At 48.6% G+C, this 27,055-nt stretch overlaps 1 protein-coding gene across 1 annotated transcript; it reads right to left on the bottom strand.

Moving 5' to 3' along the window:
• Positions 1–1,187: 1,187 nt before the first annotated feature.
• Positions 1,188–26,189, bottom strand: ALDH9A1 (aldehyde dehydrogenase 9 family member A1). The gene is made up of 11 exons (XM_041003243.1): positions 25,981–26,189; positions 23,174–23,319; positions 17,344–17,473; positions 16,518–16,652; positions 14,186–14,382; positions 13,446–13,586; positions 7,132–7,320; positions 6,851–6,938; positions 4,962–5,103; positions 3,727–3,839; positions 1,188–1,769 (listed from the first exon to the last, which is right to left on the bottom strand). The coding sequence occupies exons 1-11, from the start codon at positions 26,168–26,170 to the stop codon at positions 1,675–1,677; spliced, it is 1,566 nt and encodes a 521-aa protein (XP_040859177.1). The 5' UTR covers positions 26,171–26,189; the 3' UTR covers positions 1,188–1,674.
• Between the last annotated feature and the right edge of the window lie 866 nt (positions 26,190–27,055).

Below are 27,055 nucleotides of genomic sequence, written 5' to 3'. Positions count from 1 at the left end.
GTCCAGGTTCCTGCTAATACGCCTGGGAAGGCAATGAATGATGGCCCGGGTGCTTGGGCCCTGTAACTCATGCGGAAGATTCAGGTAGAGTTCCTGGCTCCTGGCTTCAACTTGTGCCAGTCCCACACAGTGTAGCCCTCTGGGGAGTGAGCATCCCCCTTTCTCTGTCATTGCCTTCCAAATAAAATAAATGAAACAAAAAGGGAAGTTTGGTGACAAGGAAAAAAGGAGGCAATGGAAGCAGAGGTCTGAAGACCCTAGGCTATGGGTTTAGAAAATCGAGGACAGGGCCATAGCCAGAGTACAGGGGCCGCAACTCCAGTCGGAGAAAAGACAAAGCAAGAACTCCCTCCAGAGCCTTTGGATGCAGCGCGGCTGCCAGTTCCTTGTTTTCAACCAAATGAAATCAGGTTGGCCCTCCCAACGTATAATATAACTGATCTTCGTGGTTTTCTGCTGCTGGGATTGGTGTGGTTTGTTGCAGTAGGCCTGGGAACCAGCAGAGTGTAAGCAGCAGGAAGTTCAGGGACCTGCTCCTCAACTGACTGACCAAGCGTTGTCCAATACTCAGCTGCTTCTGAAAATCAGGGATAAGGCCTTCCTTAGGATCAGTGTGCTAACATGAAGGGACGAGGCAGTCAGACACAGCGCGTGCTTAGCTGCTGGTCTCTGTCCCTCTGCTGTTCCCCCACAGCAGGGACTGTGATCCGTGTCTTCTCCCTGGAAGCTCCTGTTGACGCTGCAGAAGGCTCCCCTAAGACACAGAGAGAGAGAGAGGAAGCAGCTGGCTTGGCTCGGTGTTCGCTGTGCCAAAGAAACACCAAGTAAGGCCTCCTCCGTCACTCTCAGACTCTGAAACTATGGCATTTGCCCGTGGTAATACCAAATCAGATCCAGGCTCAGCAGCAGCCGACTACTCAATTGGAACCTTTTTCCTGGAGGAAAGGAAGGGAAGGGGCGGGGAGAGGCCCTGCTGGATCAGCCTGAGGAGTCACACCCCTGCTGGCTCCCAGGCCAGGCGCCGCTCACTGTGGTGGGGAAGAACAGGCAGCCCATAAAGTTCATTGCAGCAACTGAACCCACCGTCCTGTACCTACTGCAAAGAACACAAATCCCCTCCACGTTGTTTGTAACTCCAGCCCTGTCCTCTCGGGCGTGCTTGGTTTCAAAATACAAAAGTAAAAAGATTTAACATTCCGATTCAGTTTAATCTTCCTCTACAACATCAGCATACAGCTCACGTATTTAGAAGGGCAAGGGTGGTTCCAGGAGCAGATGTTAAGTGGGCTAACCCTGTGGCAGCACGGGATGAAAGCAAAGTGCTTCCTCTGGCGCGTTGATCTCTGCACCCCACTTATCCATGATCTAATCCCCTCTACTGATTCTCTCAAGACCTACACAGGAACAAGTTCCCTAAAATAAGCTAGAGCATCTCCACTGTCAGCAGATGACTCGGGTGGGAGCACAACCTCGCCCCTCCCTGTCCTCTGGAACACTGCTGCTGGCTCTTCTGGATTTCAGCCATTTGCTCTGAGGAAAATCACAACTCGCCTGATTGGAATCTAGAAGGCACTTATGCACGGAAGGTTCTGGACTGAAAACAGCATCAGTTAACGAGAGCTGACTCCTTCGCCCCACGGCTGGTCATGTCAGCAGCCCTCACTTGCAGACTTTTCAGAACGTGGACTCCACGTCACCCATCTCCACGCACACGGTCTTTAGCTGGGAATAGTACTCGATTGTCACACGGCCGTTCTCTCTGCCAAAGCCTGGGAAAGGAAGAGCAGGCATCAGTGTGAGCCACCTGTGCAACAGTCTGTAATCACAGCATCAGTGTGGGGTACGGCCCTGCAGGGCTGGGCAAGAAGGCACCGCATTCAGGCTCAGGGCGCAGCCCTTACTCTGCCTGGGAACTGTGGGGCCAGGCACAGGAACTGTAACACACCGAGACAGGAAAGCACACAGGTGCACTCCTTACCATAGGATTCTGAACCTCAGGAATCTATTCTCCTGGGTTCATATCTGGAAAATGTTCAAATTTTTATCCAGAGTTAGACAAGTCTCTACTTCACTCAACCTAATGCCCTTAAAAGTTGGTGCTGATTTCAAACTTAACCCTCCCATGGGAGGTTTGTCATGTTCTCCTGCACTAATCTGGAGGAGAAGCCTGACATTATGCCGCATGCGCTCCCTCGGGGAGCAGACACTTTGGGGCCCCCTGATGACCCACAGTGCGTGAGGTCGTTGTGTTCAGAGCACAGCCCCTCATGCTTGCCCTTTCTTGTGCACTCTGCCCCAAACTTAGATACACAAGGCCCAAGTTGCCCAAAAGACCTATTTCTGGGGGAGAGCATTCAGAATAACACATATTGGACCAAGGGCTACTCGGCAGATCTGTCTTCATCTTTTTCTCAGCCCATGAGAGCATATCTGAGCCATCAGAAGGACAAGCTGGCCTAGGGGGCTCCCCAGAGGCCTAAGCTGCAGGATCCAAATTCACCGTCCCCTGCACTGAAGGCTGTGGAACAACAAAACGGTGCTTTGCCCCCAACTTGTGTTTGTGTCTGCCTGTGCGGCTTCCCTGAGTCCCCCACAGGAGTACGGCAGCTAGGGGTGTATGAAGACATGCCAGGATGAGGCAAAACTCAATTCCAACCAAAACTGGAACACCCACCACCTCACTATGCTTGCCAATACTCTGGCGGCCACAGAGACCAGGGGTTCAGACTCCTCAAGTGGTGCCACTACAGGAGCCACAGTGACTCTGCCTGAATATCAGTGAACAGCATGCAGACACATTCCAAACAATGGCTGTGGTAATCCTGAGCCCTGACCTAGCAGACCTGCACCTGTGCCATGCTGAGTGACACGGGTCAGACCGATTACTGATAAGTGAAACCAGTGAGCAATGGCTTGGATCGAATGTCTCACAGGTCCTTACGGGCAAACATAATGACTCAAAGGAATCTTTATATGTTAAGAAATGCTTATTAATTTGGCATCATGAAGAAAACAAGCTTCCTGGGATATTATTTGAAAGACACTTTACCTAAACGAATCTAAAATCTCCACACTGGACGGTCCTGGCCACTCCCTGACATGGTATCTCTAAAGGAGTGGTGACACACTTTGTGTGATCACAGACAATGAATAAAGAACACCTCAGGGCCAATGCTGGGGTGTAATTGATTAATCTGCTGCCTACAGTGCTGGCATACCATATGGGGTAGTTAGGTGCTCCACTTTTGATCCAGCTCCCGGCTAATGGCTTGAGAAGGCACAGGAAGGTGGCCTAAGTCCTTGGGCCTCAGCCACACAGGTGGGAGACCCAAAGGAAACTCCTTGCTTCTGACCCCAGCCTGGTGCAGCTCCAGCCACTGTGGCCATTTGAGGAATGAACCAGTGGATGGAAGATGGCGCTGTCTCTATCGCTCTCTCTCTCTGAACTTCTTCACACAAGGTAATCCGGATAGAGATACATCCCAGCCTTTCTCAAGTCAGGCTACTCAAAAGAACCCTCTGAATAGCTTCTGTTGTTGTGGGCAGGGCGGGGAGTGGTTGGGGACAAAGCTTGTCTTCCATTCCCAGAGATGGATGCAGAGGGTCCGCAGAGGCCCAGCGTCTGTGTACTTCCCCTGGGGGGTTTTGATTGACCATCAGGTTTGGGGACCCTGGTCTTCAGTGTGCCTGGAAACCTGGTGGCATCCACACTTCCCAGCTCCTCACCTGATTTCTTGTAGCCCCCGAAGGGCAGCTCCACTGGGCTGACGTTGTAGTTGTTAATAAAGCACATGCCGGCCTGCAGCTCAGCCACCACTCGGTGGGCCCGCTGGATGTCCCTGCAGAGGCGAGACATGCGGGTCACGTGGGGCTTCCCAGGCTACTGCTCTCCCCAAAGGAAAAGGCGGACTGTCAGTTCTAAGGGTCCCAGGACCTGCCAAGTTCTTCTATCTTCAACATGTTTTACAAACTTCCATCAGACAGGCAAGAGACACAGAACTGGGGGTGCATTTTCATCAAAAAGACATTTACAAAGGAAGTGGCAACATGGATGCCAGGGTGGTTCAGGGAAGGAAAAGAGTCTCCCACAAATGATCCTGGAAAACCCAGCAGGCAGCATGCCAAAGGTAGAGGTGCAATCCTTTCCTATGTCAACACAAAAAGGAACCCAAATGGATCACAGACTGAAAACACTGTCAGAACACACCTTCACAAACCTGGGACTGGAGGAAACCTTCCAAGATCATGAATACAAGCCTACTTCAAAACATATTCATGGGACCCTGGCATGGTAGCCTAGTGGCTAAAGTCGTTGTCTTGCACACGCTGAGATCCCAAATGGGCACCGGTTCTAATCCCAGCTGCTCCACTTCCCATCCAATTCCCTGCCTGTGACTTGGGAAAGCAGTTGAGGATGGCTCAAAGCCTTGGGACCCTGTGTCAGCGTGAGAGACCCGGAGGAGGCTCCTGCCTCCTGGCTCCTGATTTTGGATCAGCTCAACTCTGGCCATTGTGGCTGTCTGGGGATTAAACCAGCGAGTGGAAGATCTTTCTCTCTGTCTCACCTTCTTTCTGTATATCTTTCTTTCCAATAAAAGTAAAATAAATCTTTAAAAACAATTATGGAAAATGGGACTCAACATTATCTTGTTTGGGTGCAAAAAATTTTGAAATCCAGGCATACCAGCCTGTTTCCAACAGAAAAATGCTTTACTCAGGTCAGAGCCTTACATGCTTAGAATGAACGAAGAATGAATGAAAGGAACAAAATCTTCAACAAAGTGTACAGCTCAGTTTTAAACTCAACGGCTATAACCTGTCATCTTTTGACTTCAGCTGAAGCAAACCGGAAATGCCAAAGGCCCCAGTGAGAGACAATTCCCGTGTGGGACTGAGGTCAACCCCGTGCCCACGCTGGCCCACAGCCCTCCGAGCTGCCGCAGGCCACCCTCTCTGCGCACCTGGTAAAGACGCCAGCGGCCAGTCCGTAAGTGGTATCATTGGCTCGTTCCACAACCTCAGCTTCGGTGTCAAAGGATAAAATGGACATAACTGGCCCGAAGATCTCCTCTTTCACACAGGTCATGTCATCCCTGCAGTTAGCTGCAAACATTCATGATAAAACCAAATATCAGCGAAGGCCTGATTAGCCCAACACTCAAAAACATCTTCTAACTCATAGTAAATGATGATATACACAGTTTTAAACAAAAATTCAGTTACACATCACCAGTGCCAATACCAATTAGAACATCCATCACACCTGGCTATTTACCGATGTGTATTAGAGTCACAGCCTTTGTATATATAACTCTGCCTCTGTTCAACTCATCACAAGGAACTCACTCAGGATATAAAAATTTATCTAATATATCCAGGATAATCCATGGTATAGTTGCTAGGTTCACAGCTCTGAATCTTGAGCAGGGGTTAAAGGTTAAAGTTTAAGCTGTGATATCTGGAAAGAGTTAATATCTGACACCACCACCCACCTAAGAGGTCAAAGTCAGCTTATCTTCAAGATGGTGAAGGGGGTTACACAATGTAAGTCAGTATATATATATATTTTTTTTTCTTATATCTACTAAAACTGATATTTTTACAAGGGATACTAAGAACCATTGTGAAATGATAAAGAAAAGCATGAGCACAATAAACACACATTAGAAGTGTGGATCTCTTCCGAAGCAGGGAAAGCAGATGGACCTGAGCAGGGTGATCACTTACAGAAATGACTGCCCAAATCAAAGTGTTTCCAGATCGAAGCGAGGGAGCTGGCACAGTGGATGAAGTGTAGCCTGCAATGCCAGCATCCAGTACAGACACTGGTTCAAGTCCTGGATTCAGCTCCCTGCTGACAATGTGCCTGGGAAGGTACAAGATGGCCCCAATCCCCGGATCCCTGCATCTGCATGGGAGGTGGAGCTTCAGGCTCCTGCTTCAGCCCAGCCCAGCCTGGCCATCTGGAGAGTGAACCAGCACATGAAGATTCTTTCTGCCTCTCTGACTCCACCATTCAGATAAATACATAAATCTTACATTTAAAAAAAGAAATTAGAGATGCTAAAAATTGGGTCACATCATTTGTTTTTAACCATAAAAACCAACATACTTTCTGAAGAACTGGTTTTGTGATCCTATTGATTTATATAGCTCCAATGACAAATACTCTTGGGGCAGGCATTCAGTAGCAGTTAACATGCTACCTGGGATAGCGCATGCCTGCTGGAGAGTCTAATTGGAGCCCTAGCTCCTGCACTCCCAGTCCAGCTTCCCAAAGGCAGCAGGAACCAGCTCAAGCACTTGGGCCCTGCCACCCAGGTGGGTGTGCCAGACGGTGCTGCCAGCTCCCAGCGTTAGCTCAGCCTTGTTCGAGCTGGGACAAGCATTTGGGGTGTGAGCCCATGAGTGGAGGATCTCCATCTTCCAAAAAACTATTTATCATTTTCTCGAACAATTATATTTATTATCTCATTTTCCAACAGACATGTACTTTCATTTTTTGAACCTTTTATATGCAGAGCCAATAGGTATTTCCCAGGTAAACCAACATGCTTAGCTATCTACACCAACTGACGCAGAAGCCCTCCAGACAATCAGGATTTGCACTCCTCAAACCTGGACAACAAGAACACAGAGTCTGAAACACTTTATTCATAAATACAGGGTCTTCAAAAGTTCATGGAAAATGTGCTTTGCAGAAAAATGATGCATGGGCTTCAAAGAACTTTGCACTGAAGCCAACATCTTTTAATTCCATTTCCCATCAACTTTCTGAAGTACCCTCACACTATAAAATATGCCATCTATTCAATGTTTAATCGAATTATATAAAGCAAAGAAGACATACTTAATATACAAGGTCTCATGTAATAGCCATCCTTTAATTTGGGGTCCTTAGGTTCATACAGATCTCCACCACATAGCACTTTAGCACCCTGCCAAAAAATAGGGGGGAAAAAAAGCATGTTCTGTATTAGACAATACAATGCACACTCCTGCACAAATGCATTCGCCCTACTGTTCAGTACCCCACCAGTCAGCTGGACAGTAACGTGGTAAAGCCACACGGCCAGTAACTTAGGATAATGTGGGCCCCCACTGCCCACCTGCCCCACCTCCACTTCTCACCTGCTCCTTTGCCACTTTAATGAACCCCAAGACTCGTTCCAAGTGTGGTCGGTTGATGAGTGGCCCCATCCTCGTATCTTCCAGAAGGGGGTCGCCAATCTTTATCTTCTGGGTCTGCTTCACCACTTCCTCAGTAAATTTATCAAGAATTTCCTTTTGTACAAATACTCTTGTGCCGTTGCAGCACACCTAAAGGACAGACACAACACCAGTTTACACATATCTAGAAAGGTAAGGAGGAAAGGAAACACAGTACCTTTAAACTTAAAACAGGAGCATGACATTTTTGAACATACGTTTCCATTGCTAAAAGCTGCACCGCCCCCAAAACAGGAAGTATCAGACACTGTTCCTGCTAGGACAGGAGGTGAACTGAGTAGGGCTGGCTCATGGACCCACTGGTATGTGTGAAATCTGGCACTGGGAGAGGTTCTGATGGAGGAGCCTGGGCAACTTCTCTGGCAGGACACAGTCCCTGCAGGTAAGCGCAAGAAGCACAATAGGAAACAGCCCAGAACAGGCTATGGTAATTATCCCGCTGGCATACACATGGCATGGGTTGGGAGCAGACCAGGCTGAACCTGTTCACATCACCCGCTGGCGAATCCAAGCACCAGAACAGAGTGTGGGTCGGGCCAGGTTCGGTTGTGACATATGCCAGTAAACATTAAGGAATGCCAAGGTGAGATGAGCCGTACCAGATGTGGCTGCAGCACACAAACAGCACAGGTGAAAACCAGGGGGAGGAGGCAAAGCCGGCAGGGGAATGTGGGCTCCCCTGCTGAACAACTACTTCCATTGGAAAGTGTGCGTTGGGATGGGAGCAGATCAGACTAGGCGGGGCTATAACACCTGTGGGCCTCATATGAGCTAAATAAGGGAAGGGCCACGGTGGGCTGACTGCTCTGACTGGTGCATGCAAAAATTAGAGTGGGTGAGGATTGCTTGGGCTTAGCCGCAGCATCAACTGGCAGAGGCTGGCACTGGTAGCTAATTCTGTCAAGTCAAATGCCAGAACCACCTGGAGAGTGCACAGTCTGGGAGTGGGAGTGGCCTAGTAGGGAGCTAGTGGGCACCTCCCTCAGGGTTACCACTCGCACTGGACAGCACGAAAACCAGAACAGGGGCAGGGGTGGCTAGACAGAAACGCACCTGCCAGTATGTGTGTGGGCTAGATAGTTGGTTGGCTGGGTTTAACTAGGCTTCAATGACCACTGACATGTATGAGAGCTAAATGGGATGTGGGACAGACTGGACAAGCCTGCGGTGCATACTGGCAAGCATGGCAACCAGGGTAGGAGGTGGAACTGGTGGGGGTTATGGAGAGTCGCCCCAACTAGGCTGCAGCTCCCACTGGTTTGCATGAGGACCGAGTATGAAGTGGGTAGGATCAAGCTGGACTACAACACCCGTTGGTTCACGAGGAAGACGGGGCTGGAAACAGAACTGACCCAGCAATTGCAACCACCAGCATGTGCATAAGCTGATTGGGGCAACGGACAGTGTTGGACCTTGTACTAGCAAACTCACACAAGAAAGAGGTCTGGGATCGTCTCAGATGAAGTTTTTTGGAGATCCCTCCAACTGAACTGCTGATCTCAGAACCCCAACCATGAAGAGACTGTCATCCAGTGGTCTCTGAATAGGTTTCATTGCGATTGGAACAGAGAGATTGGCAGCAATCCAAAACTGTTGGACTAACAAAACTGCTTGAGCAGGACCCTCGGAGCGCGCCTCACGTTGGGGATCTGGGATGGGTGGGAGGCTGGGTGGGAGGCTGGGTGGGGCTTTTCCCTTTGTTACTCCCCTAACTCCAGATACAGGGAAAAAAATGACATTATTAGTGTAGAAACAATGGTATTACCCACTTTCACCCTGTAGCCCTTGACCCTTTGTACCCTAATCAACTAAGTAAGATTATTAAAAAAAAAATAATGAAAAAATAATAATAATAATTTTAAGATACACCCAAGGGGAAAAAAACAAATCCATTCTAAGATTCTAAGGTTCTAAGATTATCCCTCTCCCCCGTAAACTTACTCCCCCTAGTAATTTCCTCTATATTGTTAAAATAGTATAGTCCGTCATAAACAGCCATAAGTCCATCATTCGGCAGTTTAAGTGTATTTTGATATTGTAGGTGTGGACAATGGCAAAGAGTCAAACATCCTATTATCAAGACATATTTAACAGTTTCATTGGGAATCCATCTTTGATTTGAAAGTACAGGTGCATACTACATTGTTCTTCACATCTGGATATGACACTCTAAATTACACAGTTACTATACATTTTCTTACATGAAAAGCAATAAAATAAAATTAACAACAGGAAGGAAAATGGAAAATCTACAACATGAAGTTAAATAACATGCTACTGAATGACAATGTGTCACTGAAGGATTTGGAAAACAAAATACAGGAGGGGCACAAAACTCCCAATAGGGTTGACCAAAAGCAATCTTTGCCATGACCCATGATAATCAAGCTCTCTTTAGCTGAACACAGGGAAAAGATCCTTAAATACACACTAGAAAAAATCAATTAACATATAAAGGAACTCCAAACAGACTCACTGCTGACTTCTCAGAACAAACTCTACTGGCCAGAAGAATAGAGTAATATATTCCAGACTCTAAAAATAAAACATTGTCAGCCTAGAATAACTTACCTAGCAAAGCTTTCCTTTGCATTTGAAATACCACTTCTCAACTATCTGATGTTAAAGTTTAAAATGATGACAATACATTTCTGTTGGAGAAGCCTCCAGGACACAGGCATTCACAAAGTATTAGTAGCACAGTAACTGGCTTTTTTTTGGCCCTTTTTTTTTTTCTTAAGATTTATTTATTTATTAGAAAGTGTTAGAGATAGATCTTCAAATCACTGGTTCACTCCCCAAATGGCCATGAAGACCAGGACTGAGCAGGCTAAAGCCAGGAGTTAGGAGCTTCATCCAGGTCTCCCATGAAGGTAGCAGTGCCATCCTCTGTTGCTTTCCCAGGGGAATTAGCATGGAAATGGATCACAAGCGGAGCAGCTGGATAAGCAGGTCAAGGTTGCAGCACCTGCATGCACACCCTAAAACAGGGTGTGGGACAGTCCAGGCCAAAACATTCACCAGCTAATACAAGGCAAGATGGAGAAGCAGACTATGCCAGGCAAGGGCCTAGCATCTGCTGGCATGCATAAGATCTGGGTCTTAGAGTGGGCCAAGTGGGGGAACTTGGGAAACTGCCTTAGTGGGTCATAACTCCTGCTGGTAAGCATGTGGTCCAGGCCTGGGAATCTGGCAGGTTGGGCAAGGTAGCTCCAACTGTTGGCTAATATGTGAGATGGTTTTGGAGGGGGACCAGGCTGGAGCACAGGTCATGCCAGGTTATGCTGTCACACCTACTGGTTTACAGGAGCCAGGAATGGGTCTCCCATAGGGATGCAGGGCCAGGTGCCAGCAACCACCAGCATTAGTTAGGACTGGAGGCAGGCCAGATCAGGCCAGGCTACAGTATCCAAAGGCAAAGTCCAAGACAGTTGAGAGACTATGCTGAGCTGGGTCACAGCAACGACTGGCACATCCAAGTTCTGTGGCTGGGAACAGGCCTGCCTGGGTTATTAGACCCACTGGTTTGCGCAAAGACCAGAGTGGGGGCTGCTGTCTAGTCTGGGCATGGCTGCAGTGTTCCTCAGCACAAGCGTGGACTGGGTCTGAGGTGCACAGACTGAACTGGACTCCAGCACCCACTGGTGCTTGTGAGAACCAGAGTAGGTGTAGGACAGGCTAGGCTAGGTCTCTGCTCCTACTGAGCCATGTGTGAGCTGTGTTTGGGTGTGGACCAGGCATGGCGGCTATAACATCCAACAATAAAAACTGGAATGGGCAAATGCCAGTCAGGAAAAGCCACTGTTCCTGCTAGGACATGAGGTGGACTAGGTAGGACTGGCCCATGGATCCACTGGAATGTGCAAGATCTGGCATTGAGAGAGGTTCTGATGGAGAAGCTTCGGGAACTCCTCTGACAGGACACAGTACCTGCAGGTGAGTGCAAGAACCAAGACAGGGAACAGCCTGGACCAAGTCAAGGAATGGTACCCACCACCATACATTTGGCACAGGTTGGAGGCAAACCGAGCTGGGCCAGTTCACATCACCCACTGGCAAATCCAAGTGCCAGAATGGAGTGTGGGTCAAGCTGGGTTGGGTCACAACACAAGCCAATTCACATGAGGGCCAGGACTGGGGGTCAGATGGGTTGGGCTAAGTTGTAGCCCCCACCAGCGTGAGCTGGAAATGCGGGTGGGCCTGGCTAGGCCAGGGTATAGTACGCACTGGTAAATGGTGAGGTGAGGCACCATACCAGACTGGGACACAGCACCCAACCAGCACACATGAGAACCAGGAGGGGAGGGGGTGAATCCAGTAAGGGGGAAGTGGAAGGCTTCCCTGCCAGACCACAACTCCCACTAGTGAGCATGAGAGCTCGGATGGGTCAGACCAGGCCAGGCAGCGTTACAATACCTGTTGGCCTCACGTGGGCTGGATCAGGGGAAAGTCAGGCTGTTCCTACTGGTGCATGCATAAGCCACAGTGGGTGTGGGTTGTTTGGGTTTTGCCACAGCACCAACTGACAACTGGCAAAGGGGGCTACTTTTGTCCAGCTACACTGCAGAACCACTTGCAAAGTGCATGATCCAGGAGTGTGAGTGGGCCAGTAGGGAAACACTAAGGCACCTCCCTCTTGGGTTGCCACTCCAACTGGTGAGCATGAGAACCAGGACTAGAGCAGGCATGACTAGACACAGTGGCACCTGCCAGCACATGGGTGGACTGGATACTGGGGCTGGTTGAGTTGAACTAGGCTTCAATGCCCACTGACATGTATGAGACCCTAATGGGATGTGGGACAGACTGGACCAGTGTGCTGTACATACTGGCAAGCACATGAACCAAGGCAAGGGGTGGGCCTCGTTAGGGTTATTGTGGGTCACTGCAACTAGCCTGCAACTCCCACTAATGTCCGTGAGGGCCGAGTGTGAGGTGGGCAGAATCAGGCTTGACTACAACACCCATTGGTTTGTGTGGAAGACAGGGCTAGAGACAGAACTGACCCAGCAATTGCAACCACCAGCATGTGCATAAGCTGATTGGATGATAGACTATGCCAGACCCTGTTTTGGCAAGTACACACAAGAATCAGGTCTGGGATCATCTCAGATGAAGTTTCTTTGGCAATCGCCCCAACTGAATTGGTGGACTCAGAACCCTAACTATGTAGAGAATTGCAGGTTCCACTGTCTGACTGTGGAGTGAGTGAGTCAGAGCTGGACACCTTCAGTAGCTTAGATGGAGCAGCAGACTGCACATCCAGGTTCACATGGAGGATATGGCAGTACATTAGAGTCTGCAGAGGATACTTGATACCACAACAGAGGATGGCAGGACAGAACAAATCAACCAACTACCCCCAGCCAAATGTTGGCAGTGAACACCTGGGGAAACGGAGACTCTAAGGTGGACCATATCAACCAGTGGATTCTGGAGAGCTTTCATTGTGCTTGGAGTAACGAGATCGGCAGTAATTCAGAGCTACTGAACTATTGAAACCTCATGATCAGGACCCTCAGAACGTGCCCTACATCGCACACCCTGGGGTGGTGGTTGGGTGGCTGCCCTCCATCCCAGGGTGCAGAGCCATTTGGAAGGCTGGGTGTGGTTTCTCTACTTGTCTCCCGCATTCCCCCAGATACAGGAAGGGGAAAAAAGAGAATGTGGAAATGATGATCTCACCCACCTTCCTGTAGGCCTTGACCCTAACCAACTATGTAAAAATCATCAACAATAAAAATAATTAATAAATGAATCTCTCTCTTGGGTGGGAGTGCCACCACATGCAATGTTGGAATCCCACAAAAGCACCAGTTTAAGCCACAGCTATTCCACTTCTGATCCAGCTCCCAGACACTACTCCAGGGCAAGCAACCGAAGACGGTCACACACTTGGGACCCTGCCAAGTGGGAGACTGGGACAGAGCTCCCGGCTCCTGGCTCCTGGTTTTGGTCTGGCCCAGTTCTGGTTGTTGTGGTCATTTGGCAAGTCAAGCTTGGATGCAAGACTTCTCTGTCACGTTGTCTTTGAGATAAATGAATCATTACAAAGCATTTGAGAAATCTGCCTTAAGGACCGTAAGACTTCCTTTCACTATTTGTGCAATTTTCCTGTAAGCCTGAAAGTGTCTCAGAGGACAAAGCATTGAGGCACGCTGTTCGCTGACAGGGTGGGACCTCCTCCAGAAGCTTTCCCAGTGGCGGGTACACACCTGGCCTTGGGTGAGGAAGTTGGCCATCAGGGCTCCATTCACAGCATTCTTCATATCACAGTCTGAGAAGATGATAAGTGGAGATTTGCCTCCGAGTTCCAAGGTCACGGGTTTGAGTCCTTTAGCTGCCATCTCCATGATCTTCCCGAACAAGAAAAAAGCATTATTCAGAAGAGGTCAACAAGACCCTGAACCTACACGTCCACCTGTACCTGTAGACCTTATTCTCATCACACTTGGCCCTTTATTTAAGACATTCCCACTCAGACAGCTTCAGAGAACACAAAGGACTGTACTTTACATCCCGAAATGAGCATTCACTTGAAACTCAAAATCAAACCATGGGACTAGCATTTCACTAGAAATTTTTTCATGTTACTGTCATGGCGCTGAAGGGTGACAGAGCTCAGAGGACAAGCTGAGGTAAATTAAAAAACTGAATGTTAAATAAATTGAGAATCCTTCAGGTGAAGTTAAGTCACTCAAGCGCACAAGTGGCAGTCCGGGCCTTTGCCTCCCCCCCACTCCCGTCTGACACCTCACCTCTCCAGCAGGATTTGAGGGCCTAACTCAAACCACCCCCTGCAAGCCCCCGCACCCCCAGCCCACTCTCACAGGAAGCTCTGGGTCTTAGCACAAGTGAGGCAAAATCAGGAGACGCCTCCGAGATACACTGTGGGGAAGCCTGTCTTCGCCCTCCGGCTGCCCTCTGTGCTGACCAGTGCTGGCTACCTCCTCACCTTTGAGCCCGTGGGCACACTACCAGTGAAGGACACTTTGGCCACGTCGCGGTGCTGACACAGAAGCTGGCCTGTCGCAGCCCCTCCCTGCACCACGTTGAAGAGCCCGGGAGGCACACCTGCCGCGGTGTAGATCTCGGCCAGCAGCAGGACAGACACGGGGGTGAAGGGAGATGGTTTATAGATCATGGCGTTACCTGCACAAACCCAAGGCACAGACTATTGAGGAATGGTGACCCTCGGAACACAGAAAAAGACGACGAATCCAGTTGTTTCTTGTTCTTCCTTCTAGTCCTAGACCTAAAATGCTATTAATCACTGAATATAACCTGCCCTTCCAACCTTCATTGCTCATCTATATATATGTTTAATTTTATTTTAACTTCTTTTTAAATTAAACCACCTTCATTTCTCTTATTACACAGATCCTAAATCATGGATTTGCCTCAAACACACTTACATATGTAACCTTTTCACAAAGACACTTCAATATGTTGTTGGAAAAAAGGAATAAAACTACATTTGCAGGCATCTGGCGCAGCAGTGAAGACACCACTGGGATGGCTGCACTGCCTGTGGAAGAACCCCAGCTCTGCTCCTGTCCTAGTTGCCCATCAATGCACGCTCTGGGGGACAGCAAAGATGGTTTCAGTATCTGAGTCCTTGCCACCCACAAAGGAGACCCAGAAGAAACCCCAGGCTCCTGGCTTCAATATGTCCCTGCACAGACTATTGCAGGCATCGAGGGTGAACCAGAGGATAAAGATCTACTCACCTGCCCGAACACCTCCCCACACTCCCCTTCTGCCTTCCAAATAAAAAGGAGTATTTTAAGAAGGTATAAAAAAAAAATCTTGATGACACAGTAGCCTAATGGTTAAAGTCCTTGCCTTGCATGTGTCAGAATCCCATGTGGACACCAGTTCATATCCCAGCTACTCCACTTCATGTCCAGCCCCTGACTTGTGGCCTGGGAAGACAGAAGACGATGGCCCAAACCCTTGGAACCCTGCACTCGCGTGGGAGACTCAGAAGAAGCTCCAGGCTCCTGGCTTTGGACTGGCTCTCAGTTCCAGCCATTCAGGCCACTTGGGAGTGAATCAACAGATCTTTCTCTGTGTTTCTCCTTTTCCCTGAAAATCTGACTTTCCAATAAAAATAAATCTTTAAAAAAAAACCTTGAAATTCATAACTTTTTCATAAAATGCATTCTGTGATTTTTTTTTTTTAAAGATTTATTACTTGAAAGGCAGGGATACAGACAGATAGAAAGAGATCTGCCATCTGCTGGTCCACTCCTCAAAAGGCCACAGTGGCCAGAACTGGTCCAGTCCGAAGTCAAGAGCCAGAAGCTTCTTCCAGTTCCCCTATGTGAGGCACCTGGACCATTTTCCAGTGCTTTTTCAGGCACATTAGCAGGGAGCTGGATCAGAAGCAGGATAGCCGAGACTCACCAGTGCCCATATGGGATGCCAGTACGCCAAGCAGCGGCTTTAACTGCTACACCACAGCACCAGGTCTTTCTATAAATTTTTCTCTATAAAACCACAAGCATGGATTTCAAAAATCTGCATCAAAAGAAATTTGTTTCAATTCCACTGCACACAAACTCTTTTTGAAGCACTTTCATATCAACTAATACCTGCAAAAAGCCAGCAAAGTAGGTAGGTAAGGTCTCATTTTTTTAAAGCTGACATTGAGGACCAGAAAGGTCCAGGCGATGAGTCTGCCCCAAAGTCAGCGACAAACCTAACAGAATCTCTCTATCACAGCTCTCAAACAGGAATGTGCTACCGTATTCATGGGCAATTAGCAAAGGGACAAAAGCTGCATTCAACATCATGTCCTAACCGTAGGGCCTTTCTAATATTATAGTTTTTCCTAAAATACAACTTCTTCTTTTTCCTCAGCTACTTCTCAAACAGTACAAGAAACTCCTTTCAGGCCAAGGAGCCAATGTTTCCCCAGGGCAAACCTTTCTCCACCATTTCTCTCAAGACACCAATGAACAGGGAGCTCATCTGCTTCCCAGTGTGAGGTGGACTCCTGGGCACAGCCTCCTACAGAGAAGCTCCTGGCCAGGAAATAAGAGCTCACAAGGAGCACAAACAGAATCCAATTTAATGGGAAGAAAGTTCCATGTCTTCCTTCTTATATGCAAAAATAAACTAGGTCAGTAGAAGAAGAAAAGATCTAGACCCTCGAGCAGCGAGGCAGTGAGGGGCTGGAAGGAACTTCACCCCCTCAGCTCTGATGTGTGTTTACGGAGAGGTGAGGGCAGAGAACAGGAGAGAACCAAAGGCTCTCAAGGGGATGAAGAACTCACTCTTACCACAAGCCAAGGCGGGAGCAGACTTCCAACAGGCGATCTGAAAGGGGTAGTTCCACGCGCCTATTCCCACACATACTCCCAGCGGTTCTCTCCTGGTGTAACCGAACGATCCACCTGGGAGCTGGATGTGTTCCCCTAAGAGAAAAAAGCAAAGCAGGAGTAAGGAGGTATGCAGGTGTGTGGCTCCCCAGAGTTCACCGGCACCCCACATTGCCTTGAAATTCAAGGAAACCAGCCTCATTACTGCTCCTAAGACATCAGGTTCAGCCCATCTTACTTTGCTAACTCATGCCTGGCTTCTCCACTAAGAGACACCCACCTACCCTTCAGACACGTGCCCGTCCAGCCTAAGTCCATTTTCACATCTTCCCGAGCCTCTACCCAATTCCTTAGATGAAATGAACTGAAAATGAGGGGAAGACTCCAAGGAACCTGAGAGCTCCAGCTCCTGGTTCCATGGTCCTCCTGGGCCCTACAACTACCTATGACATAAATTATCAAAGAATTACTTGCTAAGTAGGTAAAACTGGTAAATATGACCTACTGGCTCTAGGGGCCTTTGAGCAACTTGGTCTAATGCAGGTAACACTATAAATGTTCTATATGCACTAGCTCATTTAATCCTTAGAACAACCTGGGGAGGCTGGGGATATTATCTCCAGCTGACCTAAGGAAAGATAAAAGTAGTTCCCTGGGCCACTCAAATAGAAACTGATAGATACAGGAATTTATCTAGCAATTGCTTCCAAAAGCTCTGCCCTTCACCACTGGGCCCTGCTTTTCTGACACCTCCACACTGCTCCCAGAGGTCTGGGAGAGGGCTTACCAGCCATGGACCCAGCCAAGCCTGCAAAGTACTCCAAGCACTGCCACGAAGTGTCTATATCCCAGCGGGCCTCAAAGATGGACTTGCCATTGTTGATGGTCTCCATGGTGGCAATTTCATCCCTTCTTTCCTTTGAGATAAAACAGGAGATGAGACTGAAGACTTATTACAATGTCTCAACATACTCAACTCTCGGAATGCATCATTTAATTTTTAAAAATAAAGACATCCTGCATTTTAAATGAACAGAATTGTATTCCATCTGGAAGAGGGATTAAAAACCACTTGTGTTTCCTTTCAAGTAAATTAGCCAACTGAAGAACTCATCCTCATTTCCAGATCAGTCAAAAAGAGAATGTTCTCAGAAATGACTATTATACCTATATGTGTACAAAGAGGCATGTTCTGTTTGTGCATATGTGATAAGAAAGCATAGTTCTTAGGGAAATTATACACAACAGCCCAACACGGACAAGACGATTGCCACATCATTTTAATTTGCCCGAAGAAACCCTGTCAAAAGAGGCCTTCCGCCTCCTCTCTTCTGGAAACTCTTCTCGACAGGATCCCACAGGCCTCTGCTGCCCCAGCTACCCCACTGGACGTATTCCAACACCAAGAGCTGGTTTAACCCACTGTACCACAATGTCTTTCTCCAAACTCTTTCAAATCAGTAACTCACCTTCCATATCTTGACTCTATGTTCACTGAAACAATCTGTAGACAATTAACTTGTTGCCACTATAGTGATAACGAAAAGAAAGTATCTCGCAGGAGGATATGCACTAGATTTTAAACTTCCCATAAGTTACTCCTCACTCTTGGAATCTTGACAGCATGATCCATGAAGCAGATTTTCAGGGGTACAACAAATCAACCATGAGTAGCTATTGTGTTTCTGGAACACAAGTGGGAAACTGGGGCCCCAGCAAAGAAGCCAGTACTAGCTCAGTAATGAGCTGGGCATGGTGCCCAGCCAGTACACTGCGTTCCCAATAGAAGACAGAAGAAGTTGGCAACGCCCATGCCCTGGGCTACGCCTCCGCATCTGTGCCTACCGCTGCGCAGCCCTGGCACGCTCACCAAGAGAACAGTACGTTTTGCTCTTGTAGTTTCTTTTGTTGCTGTTACTGATTACTGCTGTTCTTTCAATAACTCGAAGGAAAATAGTTTGGTAAAGGTTCAACATTTCAATTATCAGAAGTTTAGTCCAGTAGCTAGTGTCGGGAAAATGCTCCTGTCACGTCCTATCAGTTCTCTACTCTTACAGAAAAGGACATTCGCTAAGGTTTATGAGATCTTCTCATACACCATGTAAGGAGCCTCCAAAAACGGCCTTGGCAGAAATCACAAAGGAATCCAAGTGACTCCCACTGATAGTTAACATTGGGTCAAGGGAAACAGGATGCCTTTCTTCTCCTGAAGTAGAAATGACACAGCAAAGCGGGAGTGGCAGTCATTTCCTCCTTCAAGTATCCCAAAAGAAACCCCAAGCTAAAACAGCTCACACAACAACACAGTTACACGCAGGTGTTGGGGAGGCAGGTGTCTGCTCTCGAAGTTAAGCTGTGGGCTGAGACCTCTGCTTCCAGCATCAGAGTGCCTGGATCAAGTCTCGGGTCTGGCCCCAGGGCCAGCTCCCTGCTAACATGCATCCTGGGAGGCAAAGGTATTGGCTCAAGCAGTTGCAGCACCCACACTGGAAACACGAATGGACCACCTGGCTTTCGGCTTCCACCTGGTCCAGTCCAGTTCGCTGTAGGCCCTGAGGAAGTGAACCAGCAGATAGCTTTTTTTCTCTCTTTCTCCCGCATTCCCTCTCTCCTTTGGTGTCAGTTTCTCAAACGTCTTGGGAAATACCTTTCAGTTCAACCCCATCCCTCTTCTGTACCATCCTGTTACACTGCATGGCTTGACTACGCGTCCGCTGGGAGGAAAGGCACGCCTCCTCCACAGGCTCCTGTGTCCAGCTTTCATGTAGCCAGAGAAGCAGAGACACCTCCATCCCATCCCTGAGAAGACCTGAGCACCTGCTCATCTCAACATGCAGCGCAAGGGACAAAGTACAGGCTTCAAAGCCCAACAGACCAGCTCTTGCACGATCTCAGTGGAGCTGTTCCACCTTCTGAAGCTTGTTTGTTCATTTGTCAAGCAGGATATCTCAAAATTGTAAATACAATGATATACAAAGGGCACCTGACATGGAAGGAAGGAAAGGAGAGAGGAAGGATGAACTGTAATCGGCCCTTTAAGTGTTCAAAGTCACGTGTAAATTCTCGTCGATGACCTGTATAACGGAGACTAGCATACTGGGAAGTGAAGATATGTCACAGTATGCACAGTATGCTGAAAGGAAGGAGGACCCCGGCCGGAACAGTTAAATCTACCTTGACAATATCATACTAGATTTTCTTTTTTTATTTTTGACATTCTTTACATAGTTAATGAGGGCAAAAAGGTTCAAAGGCTACAGGAAAGTGGGTAAGACTATTATTCCCACATTGTTTTTGTCATGTATCTGGGGTAGATACTAGACTTTCTATCTTTATCTATGCCTACTACACCATGACGCCCTGAAATAGCAAACTGTTACACTTGCAACTGTTACTAAAGAACTATACTACTGCAAGAACATTGAGAAAAATGGTGGGAGGGGAGGGAAAGGAGGGGTCCTTCTACCTACAAAACTGCATCACGGAAAATGAGAATAATTAAAAAAACGTCCTGAGCACAAGAAGCAGGAAAAGCAAGACAACTACAACAAGTTCACCATCGAGGCACATGCAAAAGTACGAGGTGGGACAGCACACACAGGACCAAGAAAGGTCAGAAGTAGTGCAAGAGAGCCAAGAATGCAGAGAATGGAGAGGGAAGATGCGGTTGGAGAAACAAAGGCTTGACCACAAAGGGCCTGTTGGCCACTCTCAAGAACTATATTAGGGGGCCGGAGCTGTGGCACAGCACACGAATCCTCAGGGTCCCGAGGCTTTAGGCCGTCCTCAACTGCCTTTCCAGGCCACAAGCAGGGAGCTGGATGGGAAGTGGAGCAGCCAGGATTAGAACCAGCACCCATATGGGATCCCGGAGCATGCAAGTTGAGGACTTTAGGCACTAGGCTATGGTACCAGGCCCAGAAAAATGAAAAAAAAAAAATCTTAAAAAAAAAAAAGGATAATGGTGGGGAAAAAAAGGAAATAATACCAAAATAAGTTTATGAATTAAAAATACTATTCAAGGTTAAAACTAATTTGACAAGGCAGGAGTTGTGGCACAGTATATTAAGCCACTCACTGAGACAGCACCATCCCATATACAAAATATTTAAGCCCCAGCCATTCCACTTCTGACCCACGTCTTTACTGATGTGCTGATGAGGGCAGCAGATGAGGGGTACCTGGGGCCCTGGCACTCATGTGGGAACCCCAGATCAAGTCCAGGCTCCTGGTTTCGACCTGACCCAGTCCCAGTCACTGGGGCGATTTGGACAGTGAACCGCAAGATGGAAGAGCTCTAAATCATCTTCTCTCTCATCCATAACTGCCAAATACATTTTTTAATTAAAAGAAAAAAAAAACCTCATTGCATAATAACAAAGGAAACAATTCAACAATGAAAACATACACGTTCACGTGCTTAAAAAAAAATGGACAAATTAAAATAAGCAATGATCAGTTTTCTCACCTTCAGTCCAGTTAAAATAAAATTTTAGCAGGGATAACACTTTCTTGGGAACCACGACTTCATGAGTACTTTACCAGTTCTGCACGACCCAGGCCTGCCGAGCAAAGCGCATGGGCCATCGGCACAGCAGAGGCCTGGGAAGGCAGACCCACTGTCAGACAACAGGGCCCTCTGCAGGAAGCTCTTGACTTCCTGTTTCCATTCCAGGATTAACCTAGAGATTTGCTTCTCAGGGCGTCATCTCTCTCACCTGCTCCAGAAGAGAGGCTGGGCAGATAGGCCAGCAGCTCCAACACCAGCTGAGTCTCACAGCTTTAGGATTCTGCTCCACAAGGCTCTCACTGTGTCACACAGAGGAGCTCGGATTTAGAAAACCAGTGCTGGGCCCAGCACGGTAGCCTAGTGACTAACGTCCTTGCCTCTCACACGTTGGGATCCCACATGGGTACTTGTTCATGTCCTAGCTGGTTTACTTCGCATCTAGCTCCCTGCTTGTGGCCTGGGAAAGCAGTCGAGGACGGCCCAAAGCTTGGGACCCTGCACCCATGAGGGAGACCTGGAAGAAGCTCCTGGTTTCTGGCTTCAGATCGGCTCAGCTCTGGCCATTGTGGCCACTTGGGGAGTCAATCAGCGGACAGAAAATCTTCCTTTCTGTCATTCCTCCTCTTTGTATATCTGACTTTCCAATAAAAATAAAATAAATCTTAAAAAAAATAGTGCTGAGAACTCTGACAACTGAATTTTCTATAATAAGCCATGCTCTGATTCAAAAACCTTCCAGTCTCTCACACATACATGTGAATACTTCAATAATGTTAGAAAAAGAAAACAAGCAGCTAAGTTTGTCTTGGTGAAAAAATATTTTGAACTACAGGCATAGTTATGTCACGATGTACCATTTTTACACTAATTTTGCTTGTTTTTTTTTTCAAAAGACATATTCACTTACTTGGAAAGCAGAGTTAACGAGAGAGAAAGAGAAAGAGAAAAAAAAAGAGAGAGGGAACTTCCACTTCCCAGATCACTCCCCAAATGGATGCAACAGCCAGGGTTGCAGTAGGCCAAAGCTACGAGCCAGGAACTCTGCCTAGATCTTTCATGTGGGAGCCACCGGCCATGTTCCACTGTTCCCAAAGCAAACAACAGGGAGCTGGATTAGAAGTGCAGCAGACAGCCTGGCGCAGTGGCTCAGGGACTAAATCCTCATCTTGCAACCATCGGGATCCTACAAACCCCAGTTCATATCGCAGCTGCTCCACTTTCATCTAGCTCCCTGCTTGTGGCCTGGGAAGGCAGATGAAGACGGCCCATGTCCGTGGGACCCTGCACCTGCATGGGAGACCCAGAAGAAGCTTTAGGCTCCTGGCTTCAGGTTGGCTCAACTCCAAACATTGGGACTACGTGGAGAGCGAGCTAGTGGACAGAAGATCTTTCTGTTTCTCCTCTCTGTAAAACTGCCTTTCCAATAAAAATAAATCTTAAAAAAAAAAAAATGAACTGCAGCAGTCAAGACTCAAACCAGTGCTCCTTTGGGATGCTGGTATCATACACAGCAACTTAACCCACTGTGCCACAACGCCAGCCCCTCCAGTGTGAACATTTTGAAAATCCCCTCATACACATGCACTCTTGCATGACCGGCAATGCTCACGCCCTCCGCAGTGTCTGACTTAACATACTCTCAGCAAAACCCAGCGCAGTCCCCCTGCTCAGATCTCCATTTACATCTTGGCGTTTATCCTTCTGAATTGTCTTTCTGTAATGAACAGTTAGCACTTTTGATTTTTAGAACTATAGAAGAAGGGGCCATCTACAAAGTCTTCCGAGGCAATTATGATAGAACATAATCTGAAAAGGAAAGGTTGGCTTAAGCATCATCAGAAGGAAAAGCAAAAGCAAAAACAAGCTACACAGAGCTAGCTCGTTATATAATATGGCAAACAACAAGGTTAACCTGCCATGGGCCATGGCGCCGGATGGGGATCACTGAGTGAAAGCTTGTTAATCTACAAAGGGAGCAGGTGCAAGTGGTTTTTCGCCTCATAAGCACATTCCAACCTGACACAGCATGTCTGCGAATCCCCACACCCAGCCCTCACAGCCCGGCAAGAGGAGCTCTCTGGAAGGGGATAGATACATCAACACACACCCTTATTATCCTGGCAGCCTCCAAAAGGATGCGGCAGCGCTCCATGCCAGACTTTTTACTCCATATTTTAAAGGCAGCCTTTGCACTTTCAACAGCCAGATCCACTTCCTTTGCTCCAGAACACGTGAAAGTTGCTATCACTCGGCCTATAATGAAACAAAGTCAGTTTTATGTCTAATGATTAACACACTTTTAAGTAACATATTATCAACAGGTGTTGTTCCAATGCTAGTTATCCTGCCAACCATCTCCTAATTCTAGCCCACTGTTGCTAATGCACACCCCGAGAACCAGCAGAGCTGGGTCCCTGTCACCCACTTGGAGTCCAGGACGCAGTGTCTGGTTCCAGGCGCTGCTGGGCCCAGTCCTAGCTGCTGCGGACATCTGGGCAAACCAGATGATGTGAGCTTTGTCTCAACTTTCTTAGAAGCCCATTTACTTTTACTTGAAAGACGTATTTTACAGAGAGACAGAGGGCTTCCAGCTGTTAGTTAACTCCCCAAAATGGCCATTATGGCCGCAATTGAGCCAGTCCAAAGCCAGGAGCCAGGAGCTTCTTTCCAGGTCTCTCTTGTAGGCCATCCTCTGCTGTTTTCCCAGGTCATAAGCAGGGAGCTAGATCAGAAGTACAGCAACATGGACTCAAACCCCCTGACACTGCAAGCAAAGGATCAACCTGCATGCCATCACACAGATCATTTTTTAAAAAGTAACTCCAGTGGTGGCACTGTGGCATAGCAGGAAAGCTGCCCTCTAGGGTACCAGCAGCCCACAGGAGCACTGGTTCAAGACCTGGCTGCTCCACTTCCAGTTGCGCTCTCTGCACCTGAGGAAGACGTGCAGGGCGGCTCAACTCCTTGGGCCCTAGCACCCATATGGGAGACCAGGAGGAAGCCCCTGGCTTCTCACTCTGAACTGGTGCAGCTGCAGCCATTCCAGCCATTCCAGCCATTCAGCCATGTGCAGACTAAACTAACAGATACAAAACCTCTCTGTCTCCCTCTGTTTAGCCTTTCAACAAAAATAAATAGATCTTAAAAAGAAAAAGCACTTAATTTTAACACATAAATAAAATAATTCAATATGCACTCAGGAATCCCATTCAGCTTTTAAACATGGTTTCACAGAGGGACTGTGTTTATTTACCATCAGTTTCTTAACTATATTCTGCAGGCACTGGTCCCTTCAGGAGCCTGCTCAGAACTTCTACCTTACAAAATATAATATGAATGATGGAAACTTGTTCAAATATTGGATTTCTGTGAAAATCTTATTGTATAAGATATAGACTATAGTGCCAGATTGATAAAAATTCACTGTGCAGGCAATTTTAGAGCTACAACTTTTTTTAAAAAAAAAATCTGATCCAAGTTGCAGACCATTTTCAAAAACGTGATTTAACCACATCACCGAATTAGAGCGATCATGTCCCCTACCCTAAACTTCTCAGAAATTTAGGGTTAAAACTCCTGCCCTCCTCTAGTCTGTGGGTGAGTTTACCAGAATTTCTGTCTAGAAATCACTCCCTCACAGCCCTTAGCACAGCCCGGGCTCTCAGGAGTCCTGAGACAGTCACGTTGAAGGTAACCAATCTATTGTTCAAACTCCTCTACGCGGGACACGAGTTATATTACTGGTTCTTGATGAATATGGCTCAAACATGGCAACAGCTAGAAAACACATCCTGAAACACAGAATATTTTTTTATCTACTAGAACACTCAGTTTTTTTTTTCTGACTCCAACATAATTCCCTACCCATGTTCTAGGTCAAAATATGAAGCGATCAGATTTTCCTGAAACACTGGAACAAACCCCACCAACCCAAAAATTGCAAAGGAAGCCAATTTAAGCAGTTCCTTTTCACAAGAATTCTTCAAACTCTGCTTTTCCACAGACATTTCACCAGCACGCAATTTCGGTCATGAACTTGAGCAGCCAGTCATAAGAGCAGTGGCTGTGGATCACACACACACCACGGGTAATTCCGCAATGCCGACTTCCTTTTCTTGGGCAGCAATAGCAAGAAGACAGCTGCCTCGAACTTGGGCCCCTGCCAATGCAGGCTCACAGGAGACTCTGATAAGAGTGGGTTGAAGACGCTGGATGCTATGCTCTCCCTCGCTCTTGCAATCCAGCTTAACTGCTCTGCTTACAAGGCCTTCTTGCTTACACACAACACCACATTTTCCTCTCCAAAATACTCCATACCACTCATTTAACAGTCCCAGAGTCAACCCAGTGTGTGGAACACAGTGCTTGCTTCCCGTGAAGCACTGGGCTTAAAAAAAGTTTGTTAGGCAGAACGAATAAAGTAAAACTCTAACGTTCCGCAGTAAGTGGCCACTGTATCATATACTTGGAATTCCCTCACCATAAGAAAGCAACTAGGTAAAAGCAACGGGCATGTAATGTATCCACAGATGTACACACCGGCTGTGCACCTGCACTGTATGCAATCTGTTTGTCTCAACACATCGGGGAGTGAAAGCGACTACAGCAGAGTGTCTCCCTTTCGCAGCCCCATCCGTGCACACATGTACTTTAACCCTGGAGCACAGCAAGCAAGCCCTCATCTGCAGACGGGAGGCGGAGCTGACCCTCCGCCGGACCCTCCGAGGCCCCGCGCCAGCCACCGCAGGGCCGGGCACTGGCCGCCCGACCCCGGCTCAGCCGTGCAGACTCGGCGCCGGCCCCGTGCCTCTGCTCCGCTCCACGCGAGCCACCCTCTCCATCCCTCGCCCTTCCCACGACCCCGAGCTGCCGGGGCCTGGACTCCCGACGCGCCCGGCCGCCCCGTCCCGTTACCGGTGGCCGGCTCGAACGCCTTCTCCGTGCCCGACGAGTCCGCCGGCTCCACGCGGGACCCGCCGCGGTAATTGAGCGGCTGCGACACGACGAAAGTGCCAGTGCTCATGGTGGCCGCGACGACAGGAGCAGACCGCAGAGCGCGGCTGAGAAGCGGGGAGAGCGCGGCCCACCTCGGCCAGGAAAACATGGAGGGTGGGCACGGCGGGCCTCGCGGCTCCGAGCGAGAGGAGGGCGTGACGCGGCCTCGGGGGCGGGGCCTGCAGGCTCTGGGGCGGGGCCTGCGGGGACGGGCGGGCGGGGTGGGGCTCAGGAACGGAAGGGCGGGCGGGGCCTAGGGAGGCAGACGGGCTGGGCGGGGCTCAGGGGCGGGGCCTGGAGAGAGAGAGAGAGAGAGAGAGAGAGAGAGAGAGAGAGAGAGAGAGAAGCGGGGCGGGGCTCAGGGGCCTCAGGGGCCTCAGGGGCGGGGACTGCAGGAACAGGCGGGGCCTAGAGAGCCGAATTGGGCGGGGCCTGCAGGGGTGGGCCGGGCCTAGAGGTAGGTGGGCGGGGAAAGGCAGTCGGGGGCGGGCTCAGGGGCGGGGCCTGCAGGGATGGGCTGGTGGGGCGGGGCCTGCAAGGACGGATGGGCGGGGCCTGGAGAGACAGACCGGCGGCGGTGGAGGGGAAGCTGGGAGGAGGACTTGGCTGCAGCACCTGCCAGGGAGAGTTGGGACTGGGGGTGGTGTGAGTCAGGCCAGATTGCAGCATCCAATGGCATGGGCCCAGACAGAGGATGGGCTACTCCAAGCTGGGTCAGAGCAACCACTGGCACGCGTAAAGTTGTAGCTGGAAACAGGTCCAGTCGGAAAGCTAAAGGGATGCCCCTATGGGTTATGGATCCCATTGGCAAGCACAGGGGTTAGAATGGGCACAATGGTCTGGGCTGGACATGGCTGAAGTAAACCTCAAGCATGGGTGTGGATTGGATCTGTGGATTGGATCTGAGCTAGACTTCAGGAGCCACGGGTGCTTGTGAGAGCCAAGATGGGTGTGGGATGGGCAGGGCTAGGTCTCAGCTTCTGCTGAGCCACAT

This window comes from Ochotona curzoniae, unplaced genomic scaffold (genome assembly GCF_017591425.1).
Source record: "Ochotona curzoniae isolate NIBS_2020 unplaced genomic scaffold, NIBS_Ocur_1.0 scaffold_2683, whole genome shotgun sequence".
In the NCBI taxonomy this organism is placed as follows: domain Eukaryota; kingdom Metazoa; phylum Chordata; class Mammalia; order Lagomorpha; family Ochotonidae; genus Ochotona; species Ochotona curzoniae.
Note: the sequence above shows the minus strand (reverse complement) of the source record. Positions and strands in the feature narration are given on the sequence as shown.